General features: G+C 42.2%; 1 protein-coding gene across 2 annotated transcripts in view; it reads right to left on the reverse strand.

Moving 5' to 3' along the window:
- Positions 1 to 17,162, reverse strand: part of mark4a (MAP/microtubule affinity-regulating kinase 4a) — a 27,547-nt gene extending 10,385 nt beyond the window's left edge. For both annotated transcript variants that reach the window (XM_035666072.1, XM_035666073.1), the window contains exons 1-12: positions 16,908 to 17,162; positions 14,227 to 14,424; positions 13,345 to 13,398; positions 8,677 to 8,725; positions 8,254 to 8,319; positions 5,589 to 5,659; positions 5,442 to 5,498; positions 4,704 to 4,940; positions 2,143 to 2,262; positions 1,956 to 2,055; positions 1,683 to 1,792; positions 233 to 419 (exon numbers count right to left, since the gene is read on the reverse strand). In XM_035666072.1, the coding sequence (XP_035521965.1) occupies positions 233 to 419; positions 1,683 to 1,792; positions 1,956 to 2,055; positions 2,143 to 2,262; positions 4,704 to 4,940; positions 5,442 to 5,498; positions 5,589 to 5,659; positions 8,254 to 8,319; positions 8,677 to 8,725; positions 13,345 to 13,398; positions 14,227 to 14,424; positions 16,908 to 16,961 (1,303 nt within the window). In that variant the 5' untranslated portion in view covers positions 16,962 to 17,162. The remainder of the gene's footprint in view (positions 1 to 232; positions 420 to 1,682; positions 1,793 to 1,955; positions 2,056 to 2,142; positions 2,263 to 4,703; positions 4,941 to 5,441; positions 5,499 to 5,588; positions 5,660 to 8,253; positions 8,320 to 8,676; positions 8,726 to 13,344; positions 13,399 to 14,226; positions 14,425 to 16,907) is intronic.
- Between the last annotated feature and the right edge of the window lie 2,413 nt (positions 17,163 to 19,575).

Below are 19,575 nucleotides of genomic sequence, written 5' to 3' on the forward strand. Positions count from 1 at the left end.
AGGTCCCAGAACAGAGCCATACCATATCGGCTTTGTAATAAAAGTTATTTTGACAAAAGTGGTCCTGCCTGAAATACTGTCTAGACCTGCTTTATTTCAGAATTGAAAATTGAATTTGGGTGTTCGTATCAGTGGATTAAACTGCTTACAGAATTACAAGTGAACACACATTCACATGAAGTTTTAACAGATGCATAGCTTAGATAGAGATAATGTTAGAGAAGAGACTCACAGAAGTCGCTGTGTCGCCGCTGCCTGTGGTAGGTGGAGGCACTGCGCTGGGTCTTGCTATGTGAAGAAGAGGTGGAGGAGGAAGAGGAGCCAGTGGCTGATGAGTGCTTGTTGGTTCCGTTGGTGATGGGGCTGGGTCGTACCCTCGCCAGGGACAGGCTACTGGCTGTGCGAGCCTCACTGCCCTCCTATAATGTTCCAGTGATATTGGATAGAAAAGTCAGAAAGTGTGACCGAATTTGGCGTCTGTAAAGTTGAGTATTACAGTGAGAAGGAAGGATGGGTAATTGAATATACCAGGTGGTTTTGGTCTCCCCCAGAAACACAGTTTTGAATGATAATTGCGATAAGAGGGGTTGGGTATCGACCCTCAATACTTTCTGAGCCCTGATTGAGATGTAACAGCTAAGAGAAGTTTAAATAAAAATCACCACTTAATAACATTACTTTACTTGTGGGGACGGAAGAGAGATTAAATCACTTTAGAAATCATTTTACTAACCTGCTCCCAAAAACAGAGGGGCATTACCAAATCGTATGCAGAAAAAGTCCCTGACTGATATGACAAAGCTTACAATTAGGAGATACTGCAATATTCATCAAGAGTGTCTTTGGGGTTAAGGGAAGTCAGTGCACAAATTTTAAATGGGTTAGGGTAACAGTTGATTCAAATGTGTGAAGATGGTGTGATGTTTTTCTATTTTATTGATGTAGGTAGACAGTGTAATTTAATAGACAAACATTTTGTGGTCATAGGGGATTGCAGCAGCTAATACAAAAGAACAGAGCTATAGATATAGAAAGAAAGAGTTGACATATATACTGTACTCCAGATATTCTGATTTAAAACATGACTTTGCAAATTAGTTTATTTAAGCAAGCTTCTTGTAGTGCTGTTTGTTTTAAAGCCGGAGATATAGTGGGAAATTAACATTATAGATTTAGTGATCAACGTATTAATTTGGTGATTCGGTGTTTAAGATGAGAAGAAGTCAGATCAGAATCCAACTCAGAGTTACACCAGGACCATTGTGCTGAGGCAGGCTTACGGTATTTGACATATGATTAACACTTGCTTTTTAACCACGTGTTTGTCATGTTCATTTCTGAGAATGTGCACAACCAACAGTCCAAATGGACGCAGGATATGCGAGGCAGCCATCATGTGCATGCGAACAACATTGATCACATGTATTCAAAAAGTTTGGTTTCTTTTGTTAGAACAGAAAGGGTTTTGGAGAAAAATATTGTATTTTGTAAGGTATCAAAAAGTACTACATTTGGAAAAATGGAATGTATGGAAAAATAATTGAAGTAATACCCAGCCCAGCATGCACAAATAGTGATCATGGAAAAGGTCAGTCTTCATTCATTGCCAGTTGTTCTGGTTAGTATGTTAGTTAGATACCTAGTATGCATAAATAAATATTGTGTAGAACTATATAACTCACATCGCCTTTGCGGCCTAGCAGTAAGTAGGTGGCGGTGACCTCATTGTACTTCTGATTGAGCAGAGAGTCCTTGATTTCCTCTGGAGTGAAACCCATCCCGACCATCACCTCTGAGGAACACAAACAACCAAATACGAAAGGTAAGAAAGGAGATTTATAACATCTTGCATTTTGGCTACACTGACCAGGGTTGTAATGGACACTCTCAGCTAGAACAGCAGGCAGGCCAACAGCCAAGCTGCAGCTGCAGTAATAGTGGTCCCGCTGACTCACCAATGCGAGCTGGATCACTGTAGTCTTCAACAGGTTCTATATGGGGCTTCAGATCGTCCCCTTCATACCCTGTATTTATCCACTTGTCCTTCATGACTTGCTGCAGAAACAGAGGCACAGAAAAGCTTCAGTCCTGTTCCAATTTCACATGAGGTTAAGTTACGCCTTAAGCACTGCATATTCTTACTTCTAGGGTGCAGCGTTTGGCGGGGTTGAGCACCAGGAATCGGCGAAGGATCCCCTCACAGTCTGTGGACATATAGAAGGGGACGCGGTACTTTCCTCTCAGCACGCGCTCCCTCAGCTCCTGTTGACGAGATACATCACATTACACATACAGCACAGGGGATACGGTTGGATATATTGCAATGCTGTAAGCAAAGCCATGTATTGTTTTTTGTTTTGTTTTTTAGGAAAACATAAATAGTGTACCACCATATGCATGAAATCTAAGTTAAAACGGTTACATTTATGACACTACTATCTATCCATCTTGAGGGTTTAAACACAAGAATCAATGGTGTTTTTACGATACGGTTTCAATCAATACAATATCACAAAAAAAATATTACAATATATTTTTCAAGCTAATTATGAGATATTAACTTTTCACATTTGTGGCACCCCCTAGAGGTGAAGCACAAATAAGTTATTGCCAATTTTTTATATTTTGATAAATATTAATTGGCTTCTAAAATGGAAACGGGTTAACTAGTTAAGATCAGCAAAGTTTGATCCTGACTCAGTTTAGGGACAGTTGGACCAGCAGTTAGGGAGGAGATGTCAAAAATAAAAACAAACGAGAACCCCAACCGGGGGTGTGAACCCTGCAGTTACACATGTCTTAACCACTCGGATGCTGGACATCCCTACTTTATTTGTCTTTAATGCTAGTTTTGAAATAAACATGGTCAAAAAAAGAGAAGAAGCTACTTCTGCAGCCATTATGTCAGCACTATGCATCAAGGCACATTAAAGTAAATTCTGACTTCCCCCCCATAACCACTTCGTTCATTTTGGTTTATGTTTAAGTTTTAATTACAACTTATCCAACACTGCATAAAAGCTTTTCATACTGAACTCCTCTGATAAGACCAGTCTGTAATGGTGTCTGTCGCATAAGAACTTAAATCCCCAGGTCCCTCACTGCAGGCGGTATGCTGGGGTGCAGTTAGATATGAGAGGGGTTAAATACACATTTGTCTCCACCCTCTGGTACAGCTCTAGGGGGCCATTCATTGCCATCTGCTGGATTTTGGATAAAAATACTATTTTTATTTTTTTTTAGCAGCAGTTCTACTACAGGGTACAATAACATTACAGCACAAGGGGATGGCACAGAATCACTACACTATTTATTATTTGGGATACGTAGTTGGAACAGAAATTAAATGGCCAATGCACATGTGTTATATAACTAAGGAGATTCAAATAGAAAAAAAGTATATGCAGTGTATGATGCACACTGATGCAAAATGGCACAAAAAGGATGAAATGGTGTCCTCCTCCCTTATGTCAGTGATTTTGATCAAGACAAACTGTACACTGTTCCACAAGTACACACAGTGACCAGTTTTTCTGATTATAACTGATTTTGACATGTTAATACATTACCAGATTCATGAATGGCTTTAGTTTCACTGCTATGGTTCACTCTCATAGCTCTTATAAACATCACTGCCAGCGGTTTTCAGTGAAAGGCTGTGATAAACTCACTGTACACTGCCTGCGCCGCACCAAACAGCAGACAACAGTTAGAGATTAGCTCTCAAATATCAATATTGGCCTCAAAAATCCAGTATCAGTTGGACTATAGGATCTATTTTAACCACAATTCATGATGACTTTTTATAGGAATACTGTACAGAAAAAAGGTTGTCAAGCAGTAGTTTAAAGGAAAATAAGAATTCAGGTGGACTATAAAGTAAATAAACACTATAAAGCAACCAATACGAACAAAAATGATTATTTCCAGAAGAGAGGATCACTGGAAAAAGAAGAATAAGAAGGAAGACTGAGAGAAACACAAAGGTCCTGGACCACATTCAAAACCTGGCTACCACATGTACACATCACACACTGGGTCACGAGGTCGCCACTACATTCCTGGCTTTGATTCAGACTTTATCAAACTACCCCAAAGGGGAGAAAGAGCAGCCTTTGGGGCGGTTCTGTAAAATTCTACCGTCCACTGTTACTGTAAACCAGGGCTCTCAAGCTCAAACAGTCTTAGGGCCACAGCTGGTACAATGTTTTAGCACTACTATTACATGTCCATTACTAACATGATACAAACAGCAGTTTATATACGTTTTTATTTATTTATTTCATTTTGTATCATTTTTGTTATTTGCAGTCAGTCATTTTTGTGTTTGCGGGCACCTTTGACCTTTGCCATTATTTTGTGCCAACAAATTTTTTAAAATAGAAAATAATAAAATAAAATAGTTTTTATATTAATTGTATATGAAAGTGTACTTGAAATTGAAATCATATTTTTGACATCATGTCGCAGGTCAGATTTAAGATAACACTTGAAGCAAAGTTCTGCAGATGTACAAAGAAAAGAAAAATAACATTTATCACAAGCTTTTAAAAACTGCACTGCATCCCTCAGTGTACTTAATTAGATGGTTGTTGCGAACTATACGTTTCAATATATGTAAACCCATTATTGTTACCATAAACCCCTGAGGACAACTCCTGCCTCTGAGTGTACCGAGACAGACCCTCCCCCCATCCACTTGCCTTCAGGTTCTGGCCATCAAAGGGCAGCGAGCCGCTGACCAGCGTGTAGAGGATGACTCCAAGACTCCAGACATCCACCTCGGGCCCATCATATTTCTTGCCCTGGAAAAGCTCGGGGGCAGCGTAGGGCGGCGAGCCACAGAACGTGTCCAGCTTGTTGCCCAGCGTGAACTCATTGCTGAAGCCGAAGTCGGCGATCTTGATGTTGGCGTCAGCGTCCAGCAGAAGGTTCTCCGCCTGAGTCATGCATACGTTGATGCAGGAGAGGGGGAGGCAGGGATGGACAGGGGAGGGTTGGATGGTGAGGGGGGAGCGGTCGAGAAAATGGTCGGATTGGGGGAGGAAAAAGAGAGCGTGAATGAGAGACAGATGGGGAGGGGGTGGTGCTTGCGTGTTGTCCAACAACACAGATACTGGACATGACTCATACTGTATATATGTCACTGTGTGTATTGAGGAATGTAATAATCTATTAGAACAGGAGCAGGCTCTGGCTGCCTCCTACCCTTCCCAGCTTGGTAAAAAAACAGCCTCTCCACTCATCAGTGCTTTACTATGTGATTAAGATGTTAAAGGGCCCTTTTCACAGACACAGATTAAGACAAGTCCCAGATTATAACTTTCTGTTCAGTGTAATCTGTCAGTGAAAGAAATGTCCCAGTCCAAGACTGGGACATCTTCTAGCCTTAATCCACCATCTCTGAAAGCAGCCCAAAAACATTTTCTGAACTTCCTCACCTTCAGATCTCTGTGGACAATGTTCTTGGTGTGGCAGTAGTGGACAGCAGAGACAATCTGTGAACACGAGGAGCGGACAAAGCTTTAGTACTGGCAATTAAATGTGAGGATTGGCACAACGCGGGCGCGAGGGGAGTGTGCTCGTACCTGTCGAAATTTGGCTCTGGCTTCAACCTCCTTCATTCTCCCATGAGACACGAGGTAGTCAAACACTTCACCTGTGAGTGTGGAAGCAGGAACCGATCAGTCAGGTCGTAAAGCCAGAAGCATTATAGCCATTTTATTATTTGATTATATAGTGCTGATAGACACAATCAATCCAGTTATTAATATTTATAAGGTTCAAGTGCTGTCAAGGTGTCAACCTTATTGTACTACTTGTAGCCACATGAAACCTTAAAGGAACAATTTGACATTTTGGGAAATACACTCATTTGCTTTCTCGCCGAGAGTAAGGGGAAATTCCATAACACAGGTTTGAGTAGCTTCTAGATTTTGGATCGTTTGTGAACTGTTGTTGGATATTACGGATGGTAAGATTCCCCGGTTCTGCATCTTTGTTCAAAATTCCCCCATTACAAAAGGTAAGCATTGTTTCAAAAATCTGTGCATCAGTAAAAAGCAATTTATTTACTGTTTAATTAATAGTCAGGGCTTTTATTTGCTTCAATCACTGAACTCAACCTGCCAATATTTAGAGCAGCCAAGACAAAACAGGCCTACTTCTGTTTTATGGATGTAGTTTGGGTATGGAAAGTCATGTACCAGAAAAACATACATTCTATGTCTCTATATCGTGATAGATACTGTTACCTGGATATGAAATTACCTATACTGGGGGATGAGATTTTGAACATATTGTACAGCACTACTGGTCCTTAGGATCTACTGTATATAAGGATAGATATTACATTTTGGTCTTCAGGCGTCCAGGCACCACTACAACTGGTCTTTTTTTCCCAACTTAATAATGGGCTTGAAAGAAAGCCACATTCAAACTGTGTCTGTGACATTCTCCAAGGTCGCAGTGAGCAAACGATACGTTTAGGGACAGAACACAGAAAAAAAAAAGGGAATTGGTGACAAGAAACGGACGCAAATAGAAGCATAAAAGAGACTAATGGAGGCCAAAAGAAAAGGCGAGCAGCATTAGATGCAATTTGCTGGCATTACTCCTGAAATTGTGTTTAAAGTCAGTTTAAACAGCACCATTACTGCACAGAGACTGCTCAGTTGTTTATGTTGTGGTTCCATACTCTATTAAGTTCGAATGTATAAGCGTACCACACACCCGTTTTGGTATGCTAAAGAGCTAAAGAGAGCAAAGCGCTACAAAACATAATTTAATTTAATTTAAACACTACATTTTTGTTTAAAGAGTGAACTAATTCACCTGTGTCCACTTCATTTTGACTTGTTTGAATAAATGTCTCCAGTATGTGATGTCAAGAACACAGGTTCCCACTCTAGGACAGCACTTGGTCACAATTATTCATACATAACATAGATTACCGGAAGGGCTAGTATTGACACATTTAACCCAGGCTTTATTCCTCCTTTGTGCTGGCTATATCCCTAAAATATATACATACATCCCCTAGAACAGTGGTTCCCAACCTTTTTCCTAAAGGGACTCTTTTTCTATCACTGAGTAACTCCTCAGTAAGTGACATATTTAATGGATATTTCATATAATATTCAACGCATAACAATAATAATACAGAACAAATGATAAACTGTACAATCAACCCAAACAGTGAACCCAGTAACTGTAGAAAGTTTGCGTAAAATGGTGATTTAGATGAATTTTGCAGATTATTTCCTGCGAATATGAGATGTTTTCTTTTTTATACAATTCTCTGACTGTATTGTGTATTGTGTATTTTGTTTCATTTCTTCATGTCATGTCATTCAAACTTAATTCAGTGTTTCCTAATACAGTCCTTGCAACTCCTGAAAAGCTTTGCCCTAGAACCAGGGACTTTGCACTTTTGCAAAATAGCAGGAGGCCAGGGGCCAGTTAATAAACAAACATTAATGATATTTATCAGATCAAATTAATAAATATTCAGATCGTTGATGGGGCAGAATAAGACAACTTCGCAATCTTCTATTTTATCGCGTTGCTACCAGGCAGAAACGCTGCACTGCAGCTAGCATGTTTTGTGATGGTGCCAAATATTAGCATACAACAATTGTCATTTGGCAAATTAAACACAGTGGTTTAGGACTGGTATGAGGTGGCAAAAAAAAGGCAAAGTCATCCATCCATTTTTCATTAAATTGCCTGTTTTTAATGTCAGTTCTTCGACATGTACTGTCCTCCAGAAATCAAGTGTCACAATTTCTGTGCAGATCTCTGATAGGCTAACTACCAAAGCAACAGCCAAGGGACATTATTGAACATTTACTCATTGGTACAAACTCCCAGTGTGAATGAATTTATTTTCATTGTGAATTAGAAAATTTGTCGGTGGGCCACCCTTCATTTTAGTATTACTGCTCTAGAATAATCAGTTTCTTGGCAAGAAAGCAAGTATGTCTCCAAATGTCGAACAATTTCTTTAAATTGTACTTATATATAGGATATATGAAGGAAAACAACCCTCCAATGTACCAGTGTCTCTGTAGTTTCACCTTCAGCCACTGTGTTTTACCATGCATCCAAACTGTAAAATGATCTCGATACTGATCACACACACACAAACAAGGATTTCCTGTTGGACCTGAATTTAAAACACGCAGTTCCAATAAAATCTGCAACCTCCTGCACCATTTGCTTTTTCCTGGACGTGGTGGCTGATGTACTCACCCCCACTGGCGTACTCCATGATTAGGTAAAGGGTCTTATCAGTCTCAATCACCTCGAACAGCTGCACTGTAGCCCAAAACAGAAGCAGATTAAAATCAAATATATATCAACAAATCCTGCTCACATTATGAATAATATAGCGCAGCAGTCTGCCCGTCTGCCTTAATACCAAGGAACCCGCTGCTAATGCTGTGGGGGGTTTTGATCCATATGGCATTTCAGCTTTAGAAAATCCAACCTCGTGACCTCTATATGCAATTCTGCGACGTCGCTTGCCACAGTTCGGTCAATGAATGCTCTAAAGCTTATTCAAAGCATTATTCTTCTGTCTGATCACACACACAGAAGCAAAACACACACACATGGACGCACACTCAACACACACAAACATAAAGCCCATTGAGATGTATGCATGTGCCTTACCTATGTTAGGGTGATTTAAGCCTTTCATTATTCGTACCTCCCGAAAGAGCTGGGAAGAAGAAACAGAATTTTAATGTATTGATAATACTACACATAAATAAATCTGTGCTTTTAAGTGTAGCAATGATGGCATCATGTTCACTGAAAGAAATACATTTAGATTCAAAGGAACCATGGTTGTTCTTGGGAGCTGAGGTTAGGGTTCTCAGCATTTTTGGGTCTGTGACGCATACTGCATGTGTCTGTATATCTCAGAATTCACACGGTTGCTGTCAGGCTGTCGTGAAAATGAGTGCAGTATACTTTTGCATTTTCTTTTCAGGTCTCTGATTTTAAGCTTGCTAATTTCAACATCTTACGGTAAAAACTCTAATCTCCTGATTTCCATTATTTCCACAGTTCTGCTTGACAAACAAAAGAACTGAATCTCAGATGTGGATCATGACCAAAATGTTCCCCATCAAATTTCTGAGGCGAAAAACCTCCTTGAACTGGATGGTTTAATTGAGACTAATGTCTTAAGTTGAGACTAGTGTCTTGTGAATCCTCCAAGTCTCTTTATTTCAAGTAAGCTGATCGAGCCTTTGTATTGGTTAGAAATATTTTTTTTTTTTCAAAATGCAAAACGTAGTATTCCATACGTCATGGAAAAAGAATTTCACTGGCAGTACAGAATCTGAGCTTTCCTCTAAATGATTTACTATACTGCTAATACTCTACCCATATATCTCTCCTTTTACAAGGTTCCAACTTTTACTGGGTCACTTCAACAATCACTATTTGTGCTCAGTATTTTTTGGAGTTAAGGTAGATTAACATGGGACCTGAAGATACTGTTACCACAGTTATTAACATATAACAGCTGCATGCAAATTCCAGGTATTTCCATGACTGGAAAACTACTCTCTAATTTCCCAGGTTTTCCAGGACGCATGGGAACCCTGTACAAGTTTAAAAATGAATCTCATCTCCAAGCTACATTAACAGTAACTACTAACACTACTGGATCTCTGGCCGGACTGTTCACCGCTTAATTGCATTATGGGTAATGTAGGTGCCAGGTTTTGACAATGAAACAAAAACTGTTCATTGTGAGCCTGACAACATTCAAGTCCATTCAGGACAACATTTGCATATTCATAGATTCTGGAAGTTTTAATGAGATAGAAGGAGGAGATGACTTTTTAAGGATTTTAATGTGGAAATGTTCCTTTTTTGTGGAACAAATATATCAGACACACATTATAGTTCCAGGCAGACTATTTGTATATAAATATGTCTTCATACATATCTGGAGGGGATCTTTAAAGAAGTGCAATGCTTAATATGTGGAGTACTCTTTTAAGACACCACTTCATTGGTGAAGGTAGTGTAAAGGCTACATTAAATGGCTTCCTGCTTGGCTGTTTATCATATAGTCTTTATAGCACAGTAATGTGCAATCAATTCTGCTGCTGAAATCAAACTAGAACCCCCTTAGAGACTGGCATTGGACCAGTACAAGCAGACAGTTTTATACTTTTGTCCTAAAAATAACAGCATCACTTTCGGTCTCTGATAGTCATCCAAATGAGAATTTTGAGAGGGTGACAACAACCGACACAAACCTCCTCACCATTAAAAACAACAACAACAAATGGCCCACACACAAATGTGATGGATCTGCAGCCAAAATGGACCAACTTCTACTCCGAGCACTCCTCACTGCGTGTGATACATCGACTCCGGGGGATATATTTGTACACTTTGTCAGAGCAGAGCAGGGGATTACATTTGAGCCAGCTCCCCTGGTTTCACGTATATAACAGTACACTCCCTCAACAAAAGGCCGTCGCTGAACACCAGTGACTTTCCTCCACATCGTCAACTCCGTCCGGAAAAAATAGGAAAATAAAAAGATTGTGCCATAAGCTTTTCTATCCTCTTTTCTCAATCCTCCCCCTCTTCTATTTTCCGACGTGTCTCCCTCCTTTCCCTCCTCCTCCTTCATTCAATTCCTCCAGCAGTCTTCTCCTATAGCAGTGCCCCCAACGTCACTGTTGCCATAGCGACCCAAGTATTAAGACCGGGTCTCTTTCCCAGCTTCTCCAGCTGTGCTAGAGGGAATCTTGGGATACGTAGTCTCATTTTATCCGGGCTTCCCGTTAATTCCCTGCTCGTCATGGCAGGGCCGAGCGGTCAGATCCGTCGAAACAACAAACAATCCCCCGGCAACACGTTTCGACCCCGGTCAACATTAATGACCGCAGATGGACAGAAATCCTATGATGAAGCTGACAGGGATGGACTCCTGGCTTTAATTACAAATCCAGCAGATGGAAACAAATTGCATTAAAATGTAAGTTGTGTCACATATTTAGTTTCTAGGTGTCCTCCAACACAGAGGGGCCAGAATAAAATCCTCCTCCTGTAATCGGCCATTTCCTCGTGTAGGAAATCCTTCTTCACGGATATTGAGGTTTAAATTTTCTCATCTGTGATTTTACTTTCCTCTTCCTTTCTTCCTTCCTTCCTTCCTCCCTTCCTCCCCCTCTTTCAACCCCCCCTCCTGTACAATACATCTCCCTCATTCCTTCTCCCCTCTACATACATTACCGTCCAGATTATGCTAATATGGACTCTTTCATGTCTTCAGTACTGAGGATTTTCTCTAGCCCACGGGTATGTAAAGAAGCCCCGCTATCATCACCGGCCAATTGTAGAGCATTCTCTCCAATCAGTGGCCAATCCTTTGCCTCTCTGTTCAATCCTGTCCTAAATGTTGCACCATTGTCTTTCACAGCAGCCGGTCCAGGTCCAAGAAAAGCAGCAGGCAGGAAGATGGGATAACACGCAAGTTGGGCTTACAGTTCATGTAAAGCATTCAATATTCTAGCCAGGTGAGGTACAGAAAATCCATTTTCTGTCATGATACAAGCACCAGAAATATGATGAGTCAAAGTATCAGGATTACAGAAAGCCAGTGGTCAAAAGGGCAACGAATGGTTATGGAAAAAGAAAACAATGAGAAGTAAAGCCTTGATAATACAGCAACAACTCAAGGTCACAGCTGTGGGTGCTGGGTAAATACACAGATTGAGAAAAAGATTATTAACAAAAAAAGAAACCAAATATAATCAAAAGGATTTTTTTTGTTAAACGCCATTTAGTATGTGCAAATCTTCTTGGACATTTTTAAGTTGTTACCAGTAAAGTGACCCACAGCATTTCAACACGACTATGTTGGTCCCAGGGCACCCTGATAGCTCGCCTGGTACAGCTGGTGCCCCATGTACCAAGGCTGAGTCCTTGCTGCAGCAGCAATGGGTTCGACTCTGACCTGTGGCCCTTTGCTGCATGTAATCCCCTCTCTCTCTACCCCCTTTCCTGTTATGGTGAACAATACCTTCAGCTGTCCTACCCAATAAAGGAAAAAGCCCCAATATAAAATAACGGCGGTCCCTGTTCGAGCAATGATCTCACAGGGATTCACATAATTCTGCATCTCTTGTGAAGAAACACTGGTCTTGCTAATGTATGTAGCCAGACATGCAGACATCTTCCAGTCAAACTAAATCGCACACACACATATAAAGAACAATTATTTTATCCCTGATTTGGTCCTTCTGCTCTGTTCACTTCTTGCCCACAGGCAGAGGAGCTCATGCAGGCCAAGGGAGGTATAAAGAGATGAGAGAGGGAGGGAGGGGCGGGCTAAATGAGGGAGACACTTTGGCCTATATGTGGATATAAGCAGCATTCTGGACAAATATGGGTTGATTAAAATGGCTGTCTGCATCTTTTAACTCTCTTCCAGATACTTATTTACCTGACTGTGTGAGATCTAGCTGCATTACAGGGCAGAAAAGCACTTCATTGGTCTAAGATGGAGATATGTGAGCATGTGATAAACACACAATCCAACGGTCTTAATGTCAGCCATGTTGTGTCTGGATATCTACCAGTCCAGGTCTCCTCCAGATGTCTACCATTGTGTGGATGCACCACACTGAGGTTGCCCTTGATAGCTGGCAAAAGTGTCCACTGCTCAGCCTCTGACCTTCATGCACAACAAACCTAGAGTGTCCACCATTCAGTCTCAGCACTCAACGTGCTGACCAGCAGGAAAATAGGAAGCCAGTGACATGTATACCTGAGCCTTTCTAAAGACACCTCTCACATCAATGAAATGGCCACCAGGCTCTCTTTGTTATCCGCAGAAACGTGTGTTCAGGGGAGACAAATTAAGAACACACACACACAAAAAAAGGACGGGTTGGGTGACCGCAGTTCCCGAGATGAGTCACCCCCCCTCTCAGGGCAGTGATTAGCCCAGAGAGAGACGAGAGATGATCTCTGGAGCAGAGGTCTCCTCTCGCTCCCATCCAGTCCCTAGCACCTGCCAAACAGCATCACATCCCACGCGGCCTCTCTCCATCAGCTGCTCTCTCGTTCCTGCCCCCTCTGAGGAGGAAACAGCTGAGGATAAACCTGAACCTCTCCGAGTCCCCGACGGCATATCGGCATTTTGTTGAATTACATCAATGTGACCAAGTCATCCACATTTCTGATGCCTGGCTGGAGCTTACGCGGGCAGATAGTGTTAGAGAGTGTAGCATGTGTCTGCTTTTGTACCTGAGGACATACCCCTCAATGAACAATCCATCAGTGTAAAGAGGGAAAACTCACCTTTTGTAGGCTGGTTGGGTTCAACTGAGTTTTGTCAATGATTTTTATTGCAACCTGGAAGAGACATCAAGCATGTTTTTGATGAGGAAAAGAAAACACATCATCATTAGAGCTTGCTTTTGCTTATAACCTCCATACATGGTGCTAAATATACAATACTATATATGTTTGTTTTCAATCAAGTCATCTATAATGCTTTTATGACTAATAAATCATGCTAAAGCTTTATAGATCAGCCATAAGTCACTTAGAATAGAAATTTGGGTTGCCAGGTTGTAAAAGCTCTCTTTTCCCAGGGTTCATCCTTTGGTAATCCATTAAGAAGACAGTAAGTGGTCATACTGTCCAATCAGTCAAATAACCTGGCATCCCAAAAGTTGCTCCTAATAGTTTCGAACTGATCTCTAAAGCTTTATTAAATGACTTATTAAACATTTAAGAAGCAATTAGTTATAACATATAAACATTTTATAAAGTGTACCTTCTCATTGCAGTCATTTAGTATTCAGTGTTTAAATTTAAGTCTTTCTTAACTGAACAACTAATTGAAATCATATCCTCGATTCCCTAAAGACATCATGATGTCTTGACAGAATAGAAGTCAATCTACTACTTGTTATTTGTCCCATAGAAATGTGTTGAACAAGGAAAAGTATATTAAAGGAGATTCAATTAGAGGGTAAAATGAGAGAATAAGATCTACTTCCTTAAAAAATATGTTGAAAAAATATGATGTTGCAGACTCAATACTGGACCAAATCAAACCCTGAGGATGCCGGCAACATCAGCTTAACCATTACCTTCCCTCACCGTGCAAACATCTACTCATCCATCTCCTTTCTCCCTCCTCCCACCCTGGACCTCTGCTTCCCTGTGTCTCACCTCCTTGCCCGTCAGGATGTGGCGGGCCAGCTTGACCTTGGCGAAGTTCCCCTTGCCGATGGTCTTGAGTAGACGGTAGTTGCCAATGTGCGGCTGCTCGTCAGAGCAGGAGGCGATGGAGTTCCTACACCGGGCCCCCAGTGAGCGACTGGACTGGCTGGTGGTCTTGTCTGAGCGACTGGCCCCCAGCGACACATGCTGGAAGAAAAGGAAGGGGTTAACTCACTGTGCCAGTACCAATATCACATAGAGCAGCAGCAGGCTGCCAGAGGACCTCCAGGGCTGCCTGTACCCATGGAGCACTGATGGTCTCCAGAAGCAAAATGATATGAGTTAGTCCTTTCTGTCTCTGCAAGCTGGTCATGAACTCTGCTCACGAAAGAATATGGAGACAATATGCTGTTTTTAGGCAGCAATTAGGCTGTTTCAAGGCAAAGGTCCAGGGAACTCCCTGTCTCGCTGTGTCATCGCTCACACTGAGTATCTGCTGTAGTCACTGATGATGCACAGGTAAATATGCTTACAATAAGCAGCCCAGCTTTACTGCATATATAATCTATTGATAGACTGAGAAGTGACAAGCCTGTGCCACGTTACCAGAATCCTTCCACCAGATGTTTGTTTCATAAACGCTGAGCTGATGCTGAGCTGAGCTGCATGTGAATACATGCCCTTCATTTCTGGGTTAACAGCTGCTGTCCAGCACATGAACACTTGAACATATTGTTTCCATTTTGGGTTCAGTATCATCTTCTTTAGAGGTCTGCTGCTTGCTGGAATATGTCTTCATGGAATATGGCAGAGGGCAAAGGTAATACCCTGCAATTTGCGGTAGCCCTGAAGCTTTTACAGTGCTGCTGCTGCTACCGCTGCTGCATGTTACCACCTTGATTCTGGACCCCAGCGATTCAGAGCATTGTTGTGCAGTGATGAGTCCAATGCTTGAGTCACAGATAATGTTCAGCCAGGAAGCAGAGCAGAAGAGAAAGGGAGGACAACAATGTGCATTTGCACAAACAAAGCTGGATGTATTTACAGTATGAAGCAGCGTCTTGTCATGTGACAAACCAAGCAAAGATAGAGAGGAGGAAAGACAGAAAATAAATGTTGGGGGGAGGTGAGGGGAGGATACCAGGAGATTCGGAAACCAGGGTATCTGACAGAAAATAAATAGAAAGAGGAATGTAAGAGGAAAGAGGAAAAAAGGGAGCAGATGCCGGCACAGTGGTCCCTGGCCAGTCCCAGGCCCTGAGGCATCACACTTCCATCCCCCCAGCATGTCATCTTGCTCTCAGCTTCACACACACACACACACACACACACACAACCACGCAGCCTTACGCCCCACCTTCAGACACTCCCTCCTTCCCATGCTTCCCATGCTTCCCATTCCTCCCATTTCTGTTCTCACGCCCCACCTAGAGCAAATCTGGACCCCTAATCTATACAATCTAAACACCGTCAAAACCAGTCCCATCCAACGGCACCGGAGGCGAGCAGTGGAGTTACACCAACCTGCTGGCTGTAAGGGTACAACGTAGAAGCCAACCTCACCTGTGCCAATGTGACAACACAACATTTCACCCGGTCAATTCACTCGTCTGTCACCATGGCTTAATTGCGTGGTGATGACAGCAGATCCATGTCCATTCTGACGGAAGGAACGGATCTGCATTCATAATCAATCATGCACCTCGTAAACTCACACACTTTATGCACACACACACACACACACACACACACACACATCTACTGGCTTAACCATCCCTCTGTGCTGAAAGCTCTGCTAACAAACAGATGGGGGTGGGGGGGGGAACTCTTGCCAGAAGTGTTTAGGGCAGAGAAATGACATAATGCAACATCAATCAGTCATGTCACCATTTTGATATACATCATATATTGATAGATAGATAGATAGATAGATAGATAGATAGATAGATAGATAGAATCAATACACATGCACACCCTGCTATATTCTGCCTGTCTCACATGAATAAATCCCCTTTGCCTCTGTCTCTCCAGCAGCAGGCCGCTACTGTGCTCCACTGTACTGAATGTATGGCGCTGTCTGACACCCATTGGCTCTGGGGCTGGGCGCTTTGTAGGCTGCGCAGCAATGGACTGCACATCATTTTACGCAGTAATCCCCCTCGTTTCATACTACCAACCCAGATATTCTCGATACATTTGTTTTGGCCTTCTGTGCTCTCGTCCCACCCATCCAATTTCTGGGGAATACACGCACATAGGCGCGCACACGCATATAGGCAGCAGCAGCAGCAGCAGCAAGGAGTATAATGTGACATCACTATCTCTCCACAGCCTTATAATAAGAGGTGACGGCTGGTTTTCAGGCTTTCTGCGCATATCCGCTGAGTGTTATCGTATGCGGATGGACTCATTCCGGGCTGTTTGCCTGCCATCAGCTCTTTCCCTGCGCAGACACTCAAGGTTAGCCCATTTTGAAAGAGCCTGTTCTGCTAAAATATCCTTCCAATATCACCTCTAAAGTCCTTTAACCTAATGAGGAAAAAAATAGCACCATACAACCCCCCATCCACACTGTGAACAAACCCACTGAGCGCCAAAGGCCACAAATATGAAATCTTTTTTTCTTTTTTGAAGGGATGCACGATTTATCTTGCACACAAACAGAGGCTATGGGCTGTAATTGCACTTACATGGTCTCCAGTACTCCTGTCGTTTCCAGACGGTAATGCAGATCGAGAAGACATGTTGTTTTCTTTCTCCTTTTTCCCTGAGTGAGATTCACGGTGCGTTTGCGCGGATGATATTCACAGGCTCCACACACAGAACAACATCCGCAGATGCGACCCACCGTCCCAAATCAATCTGCCTCTTCTCCAGCCGGCCGAGCCGCGGTCGAGAGGAGACCTCTGCCTATCATGGCACCAATGGATATCAGGAGGGGGGGCTGTCCTCAAACAAGCTGCATTCTCCACCATGCAATCTGCAAGAAACACGGCCGATCAACGATGCAGCAAATGCAATGCAATGCAAATCCCGGGCATCGAATAAGTGCTAAAATGCGGTGATGTTTGGCCGGAGCCCAGCGTCTCTGTGGCGACTCTCAACCCCTTGCCTCATTTCGCCATACAAAACAAACACGGCTCCTTCTGGATGTGTGTCATCTCCGTTTGTCATAATACCGACCGATGGAAGCCTTCCCGTTAACCCCGCGGCGCCAGTGCAACCCGCTCCCCTTGCAGCCGCTTGCACAAACACAGCTTACGGTGCAGCGGGGAAAAAGGCCGAAATGTTCAGAAATCGGTATTCGCGGTCGGTGAGATGCGCACCACCATCAGGCCGGCAAGAATGCACAGAGACAGGAGTTCCGGTCTTTGTTTTTGAAGTAAAAGCCTTTATGAATCAACAATAATTCACTGTTACACACTCCCTTTATTAGCTGCACATAAAAACCAACGCAGTCTAATACAGCAGTCCTGCAATAAAAGAAGGCTGTAGTGTGCAGTCTTGGTTCAGACTGTTTTAGAGAGGAGTTAATTTAGAGACTAGAGTTTATGGTGCTGTTGACCTGTATTATATTAAACTGACTTCTATCATTTGTCCACCCAGTTATATCAACAAGGATAGACTGAATACCAGAAACACCACCCTCTGTTAATAAAATTATAATATTGAGATGTTTCAAATGGCTTTACACTACAGGTCAGCGTCACCCATTCACACAGCATCGACAGCAATTTGGGGTTCAGTATCTCACCAAAGGACACTTTGACATGGAGAGGGAGAAGCCAGAGATTGTACTGCCAACTTTCTGGTTAGTGGACAACTCGTTCTGCCTCATGAACCACAGCTCCCCAAAATACAGGCACATAGCAGGGGCGTTGGGGCACTGACTTATGCAGGAGTCTCATGAAGTAGGCTATGTGTCCAGTCATTCCTAATTTATGCAATTACAACACATTTATACCACATGCAAAAAACTGTATGGTTTTATGTCTGTAAAGGGGTCTATAGAAGTGAATTTAGTGACTTGAAGATGATACACAGCTGATGTAGGCTGAGCTGCTGAAGCATGGCCATACAGTATGGATACTGGATCATTAACGGTCATTTGGGATCAGGCTACATTTTTTCTTTTGCATATAAACAAAGCAATAAAGAAATGTGTTCCACTGCATTGGCCATGGGAAAAACAGATGAGTTCAACTGTATTATAGGATCCAAGCAATATTACATTTGAAATCAATATTCAACATTAAACATATTACAGAGTTAAGCAATCTCTATAAGTTTAAGATAATAATAGCTATTTTGAACTGTTGAACATTTACCTGAGTGTGCTGGTATCTCTTCTGTATATTTGTGTGTTTATTTACTTACTTTATATGCTGTAATTTTCTAATTTTCTGTATTGTATATGGCCACAGGTTGACTTGCTTTATTTCTGTTTCTTTCATTTATTCCATGTGTAACAATGTGCCTCTTTTGAGGGGTCCTTGTGGAAAACAGAAAATGTCCTTTCATTGCTTGTAAAAGCATAAATCAAGATGTTAATAGGGCAACCAGAAACAACACACCATATTCCATGTGAGCACCTTTGTGGTGTATGTTAAAATGCCTTTCACTGCATGCATGCTGGGAGTCCGTGAGAAGAAATCAGCAGGCACTGAAGATGGATGGATGGATTAACGCCCCAGCTCGTCAGAGACAAACCTTACGCTTTTATTTTGGAAAACAAATCTCTTCCTTTCCGGTCTGATCTGTCTGACCATATTTCGTTTGACGCAGCTGAGATGCGCCACATCAGAGATGCTTACAGGTCCAACATAACACAGCCCACTGCCGGTTTTACCAGCGTAGATTTGTGCGTAAATTAGCATAAACTCTCCAAAGATGGCCGAAGTCTCAGCATCCAAACTGATTCATCTGAGTGTGTTCTGCTTTTATATGATCTGCTGCTCGGGATGGGTTGTGTGGCAGTGGCCTGTAGAGGGAGAGGAGCAATCTCGACTTGGGTGCCAAGATTCTTCTTTCAGATAAAGCAAATGATTTAAAAAGACAGAGGTGTCACTTCCTTCCATCCCCTGAACCCCTGTGTCTGCAGTGCAATACAATCTTATTAAAACTTGACTGTGAGGCTGGGAAACATGTTTTGAAATCAGTATTTGGTGTGTAACAAATGATTAGAGCGCCATCAGTTCTGAGCAAATACTGTTCATCCAGCCAACTGTCCTCCTCCCAGCACACTGGAATGATAACATTTCCATTTTGTCTTCACTCTGTCCATGATATGCTGTCTGCTGTACTCTGGACTATACTCTGTATTGACTTCCAGAGGTCATCTCTGGGGTTGGCAGAGAA

The sequence above is a fragment of the Morone saxatilis genome, unplaced genomic scaffold, assembly GCF_004916995.1.
Source record: "Morone saxatilis isolate NCDOM2014 unplaced genomic scaffold, NCSU_SB_2.0 Contig20, whole genome shotgun sequence".
In the NCBI taxonomy this organism is placed as follows: Eukaryota; Metazoa; Chordata; class Actinopteri; family Moronidae; genus Morone; species Morone saxatilis.